Source organism: Otolemur garnettii, unplaced genomic scaffold (genome assembly GCF_000181295.1).
Source record: "Otolemur garnettii isolate 467f Iridium unplaced genomic scaffold, OtoGar3 scaffold00025, whole genome shotgun sequence".
In the NCBI taxonomy this organism is placed as follows: Eukaryota; Metazoa; Chordata; class Mammalia; order Primates; family Galagidae; genus Otolemur; species Otolemur garnettii.
The window spans coordinates 10,457,754-10,463,087 of NW_003852420.1; the positions used below are offsets into that span (position 1 = coordinate 10,457,754).

General features: G+C 50.8%; 1 protein-coding gene across 1 annotated transcript in view; it reads right to left on the reverse strand.

Annotated features, from left to right (window-relative positions):
* CDS2 (CDP-diacylglycerol synthase 2) overlaps positions 1–5,334 on the reverse strand; it is a 69,004-nt gene that overhangs the window by 17,768 nt on the left and 45,902 nt on the right. The window contains exons 2-3 of the mRNA XM_012804173.2: positions 1,773–1,909; positions 359–455 (exon numbers count right to left, since the gene is read on the reverse strand). Of these exons, the coding sequence (XP_012659627.1) occupies positions 359–455; positions 1,773–1,909 (234 nt within the window). The remainder of the gene's footprint in view (positions 1–358; positions 456–1,772; positions 1,910–5,334) is intronic.

Genomic DNA, 5,334 nt, shown 5'->3' on the forward strand with positions numbered 1-5,334 from the left:
CCTGCCACAATGCCTGGCTATTTTTTGTTATTGTTGTTCTTGTTTTTGCGGTTTGGCAGAGGCCAGGTTCAAACCCACCACCCTAGATATATATGGCCAGCGCCCTACCCACTGAGCCACAGGTGCCGCCCAATAAGGTCAATTTTTAAAATAAACATCTTTAACTGCAAACAATTAGCCTATGCCAATGACCTTCCAGTAGGCTGCTGAAAAGTGAGAAGTCACAGATATTCCACAGAATAAGTGTTCTGCAGACCCCCATCAATTTCCACAACCCACCCAATACCTGGCACTTAAAACAACTGGTCCTGCAGGAAAACCTGAAGGCAAAACTAAAATAGCAAGAGATGACACTTACAATTATCATTAAAACCATTGGTCCCAGGTAAATGATGATGAAGAAAAATGCAATCATGGCCAAAGTCAGGATGCCTCTCACCCACCAGTTCTTCCATCTAGGTCAGAGATTAGCGGAAAGAGAAAACACCTGTTAGGAACCCAGAAAGAACCAAAGCACAAACCCAAGTGGAATGGATCTTCCTGAGATTCCAGGGCCCTGAGTTCAGTCCTTTCCAAATTCACCTTGACAAAGGCACTAGCCACAGCTGGCAGAAGTAAAGCCACTCGTGCCAATGCCTCACCTACAACCAAACTCAGCAGGTGCTCTGAGGCCTCCAGAAAAATACACCCATCAAAACCAAACCCCAAGGGAAATGCGCCCTCAGCTCCTGTATACTGGACATTTTCTATGTCTGACTCTATCTGAAGAAAAACTGTGAATATTTTTCCTGCAGTAGGACTCTACATTGTACTGCCCCTCATCATTATGGGGAAACAACAGTAAGAATGGTAGTATCAGCTACTACAAACGTGCACAAGGTCCTTGCATAAGGACTTTACATATATTAAGACCTTCAACGCCTCAACATAACTCACTTTTATGGGTAAGGATTGGAGCCACAGGACACACAGCTGGCCAGTGGTGACACTGGCATCTGAATCTAGGATTCTGGCTACAGAGTTCATGCCCTTAACCACTGCCCAGTACAGCCTCTCAAGGAACAGCTGAGAGGCACAGACAGCCACACCTGGACAGTGCTCTGGGGTCTTAACAATTTGTGTTTTTGATCTACTCACAAGAACCAGATTCTCAAGGGCCAAAGTTTTAACCCTAGATTTACTTGAGCTGAGATGTTTCCTAATTCTTTCTAGAGAAAGAACCAGATTCTCAAGGGCCAAAGTTTTAACCCTAGATTTACTTGAGCTGAGATGTTTCCTAATTCTTTCTAGAGAACTTAAAGAATTGTTTACAATGGACGCACATGGAGAGGGAAAACTACACTTTCAACTAGAAACCTGACTCCTCCTCGGTGAAGAGCAGCCTACCTATCAGTCAAAAGCCCAAGGACAATTTCCTGTCACTCACTGTGTCAGCCAACCTTGCCCGCCCCCATCCCCGCTCTTCTTCCTCCTTGGAACAGTACTTCCAGCCCAGCCTTCAGCTCCCTTCCACGACAAGATCCTCCAGTCGGGGTCACCCTCCCTCTCCTCCTTGTCAGCCACTGCTGAGCAGCAGACTGCACTCAGTGGAGCCCAGGCAGGGAAAGGCAGGGAGGCCGAGGCAAGTGAGGAGGCCTGCCCTGTACACAAAACACGTAACAGAAGTGGGCTCACCCCACAACACCACAGGCTCGCTGAGAGCTCTGGGGCTTGCCCGGCACTTGGACACCACACAAGGTCCCACAAGCACCTGCACCATTAGGCCCAGTTACCTTGAAGACAAGTTGGAAAGGGCCCTGTTGAGGACCTCCGGGGTATCGTCTGCAGGGGCTGGCGGGGGCGCAGGTTCCGTCCGGCTCTCACTGTCCGATGCAGTCTCTCCATCTAACTTAGCTTCTAACTCTGACTCCTGCACAACAGAAACACAAGTGAGCAAAAGGTCAGAAGTGCTGAGGAGACTATGGAGAAGCGTCTGCCTATCACAGGAGATCTGTGGGAAGAGTCCAAATGTGGCCTGAGGATCTGGGATAGTCAGGTGACGGGACTAAAAGCAATTTTGATCCTGTCCTGACACATGCCAAGGGAACTGGCCACACTCGGCTGGAGGAGAGGTGTGGGTACACAGCACACAGGATCTGCTCACCTGGGAGGGTGGATCCAGATCAGAGAGAAAAAGGCTGCTTTGTGTCCAAAGAACACAAAGGGACAGCTGTGACTGATTTTACCAAGGGCTTACTGCTGAGCCTGCCAGGGCAGCCAGTGACACCAACCAAGCTCCTTTAGGGGGAAGCCTGGCCAGCTGTGTGGGCTATTGTCCCCACAGACCTGTTAATGCTGACATAACCCAAAGCCCAGAGTATCAGTTCTGGACTTAAAAGAGCAATCTGTAAGTGCCACAGTAGGTGTGGAAGACTCACCAGGCAGCCTACTCAAGTCAATGCCTGAGCCAGGAAGGGGCCGCCTCTGTCCCTTCCCTGCCGCCAGGCCCTGGGCAGCAGCAGACCTTGCTGTTACTCATAAAGAGCTGCTGCCCAGGCCCCGCCAGGAAGAAAACACCTCCAGGAACTTACCTTGCTCGAGACAGGCATCAGAGCCATGCCAGCAACAAGCGCTCTACCCAAAGTACCAAGGAGCAGTACCTATCTTGAACACTAGGAACCTCCCGCTACTTGGGTCTTTTATTTCTTTCTTTTTTTTTAAATAACAATTACAACTTTATTATTTATTCATTTATTTATTTATTTTGCAGTTTGGGGCCGGGGCTGGGCCTGAACCCACCACCTCTGGCATATGGGGCCGGCGCCCCATTCCTTTGAGCCACAGGCGCTGCCAGAGTCTTTTATTTCTTAGAACTTAGAAAAATTGCTGTGAGAAGAGGTGGGAGAGAAATCAAATCACTTACAATTACATAGAGTGACAATACTTAGCATCTGTACAGTCTGAAGAGCACTTCCCACGCCTGTAAGCTTGAGCACATCCTGGGGACAGGGAAGGAAGAGCCCTGTTCACAGTAAGAGACAGGGCCTCTGGGAGTTAAACGTCTGGCCCGACGCACCACATTAACCCGGCCGTCTGACTTCCCTGCGGACTAAGAAACATGCGGAGCTGAGCACTGTTTCACATGTTCACTGGCCACTCAGAGATCTTCCTTATGAAGTGTTCATCAAATTATTGACCAGTTTTTCTACTGAGCGTTCTGCCTCCCTTTTTACTGATCTGCAGGAGCCATGATGCACTTGTACTTAAGTACTGTGCGTGGTGGATTCGTCCTCAGTCTACTCTGACCCTCACCCTCACCTCAGGCAAGGTTAGGCACTCCAGTCATTTGCTCTCCTACCACCTGAACCTTCTCCCTTTCACCACTGGCCACACAGGGACTTTCTTTTTTTTTTGAGACAGCGTTTCTTTACGTCACCCTCAGCAGAGGACAGTAGCGTCACAGCTCACAGCAACTTCAAACACTTGGGCTTAAGGGATTCTCTTGCCTCAGCCTTCCAAGTAGCTGCGACTACAGGCACCTGCCACAATGCTGGGCTGTTTTTCTGTTGTAGTTGTTATTGTTGTTTTTAGCAGGTCCAGGCTGGGTTCGAACCCACCAACCTCTGTTTATGTGGCCGGTGCCTTAATCACTGAGCCCACAATGGGGACTTTTTTGTAACTGTCTCCCTGGCTGACCATAAGCTTCCTAAAGACAGGACCATAGCCATTCTTATTTATATCCCCAAGGCTGGCACACAGCTAAATACCTACTAATGGCAGGAAGGATGCGGGGTAGGGAGAGAGAAAATTTAGTTCTAGGTGTAGTAAAGAGAAACCTACACTCTGCCCCCATGGAGACAGCTACTTCTAAATTAATGTACAACTGTGACAAGACCACAAAAAAGAGGGCCTTCACTAGCACAGCTGGCCTTGGCACGTAAGATGGCCTTGTCACTAGGGTCCAGGAAAAGAGCCACAGCTTCTGACAACAAGGCATTGCTCCCCACTGCTGCAGCAGGGCCAGATTGCTGTGGAGAAGTCACCCAAGTGCCTCTGTCCTCTGGTGTCCTCACCTTATAGAGGGGGCACAGGAAGGGCCCTTCTGACCTTCGAGGATCCCTTAAAAAGATATAACCAACCTCCCACTCAAGGCTGTGTCCTATTCCACCACCCCAGAGATTGTGATGAAACACAGGAATGCCTCCAGAACCACCCCCTCTCCACTTAGACCAGCAGTTTTCAACCTGTAGGTCGCGACCCACAGGAACTGTATTAAAAGGCTGCAGCGTTAGGAAGGTTGAGAACCACTGGCTTAGACTAAACAAAGACGAGGTGTTCAGAACAGCTCTCCCATCTTTAACATTGACACCCACCAGAAAACCAGGTGATGCTGCTACCCAGCTATGTGGACCTGGTGCCCAAACCTCATGGCTTCAAATGCAAGCACCTGGGCTTCACTGAGGCTCCCACAGGGGCACTTCGGGAACATACAGAAGCCACCAGGATTGCACTCACGCACACATGCACAGAAGGCCCGACACAAGGCTATTATTAACTTCTCCATCCTGTTGTCAAGGAGACCCACAAAGGCTGCTGGCTCCCCAGGCAGGTGAGGGCAAGAAGGGAACCCGGGCAGAGTCCTGCAGGGGAAGGGTGGGCGGCTCCAGCTCTGCAGCTGAGTCTCCCAGGATCACCCATTGTTAAAAGCCGCTAGGAACTGTCAGCCAGGCACACTGCACCCTGGACCCTACTGTGTTGTTGGGCCTGGGTCCTCCCCCTCCCTGTAGGAGGGTGACAGGAACAGAGGCGTCCCGAGGCAGAAGACAGTAAAAGGAGGTAGAGAACTGTCACAAAGAGCAAGGCTTCAGGATGAACAACTAAGAAACGAAGTAAAAACTTTGAAGAAACAAACCTGAAAGAGATTCACTTTCCAGCTCTCTCCCACCTTAAGTGTGTAACTGCAGGTTCCCTGGTCCTCCCCTCCAGGCCTACTGAAGCAGCATCCCCAGAGCAGGAGACCAGCACCTGCACGGACCACCACTCTCCCACAGCTGGCACAGGGCTGAAGGGGTGTAAAAGGCAAATCCCGGGAGAGGGCCTCTATCCCAGGTGTGGATGTCACAGAACACAGGCTGGGGGGACAGAAAGCTAAGAAAACCTGGAGGCCTGTGGCTTTCAGGCTCCCCCCTACCCCATGGACAAAGGCCTCTTGCTTGGGGAAACTGCTCATACCTGGGTAAAGGAAGGTGAGCGCTGGCAGCAACAACCACAGAGAGCCCGGAAGGGGGCAGGGCCCTGGAACCCAAGTCCCCGCCCAGAAGAAAGGTGGCGCGTGCTGGACCAAGCACCACCTGC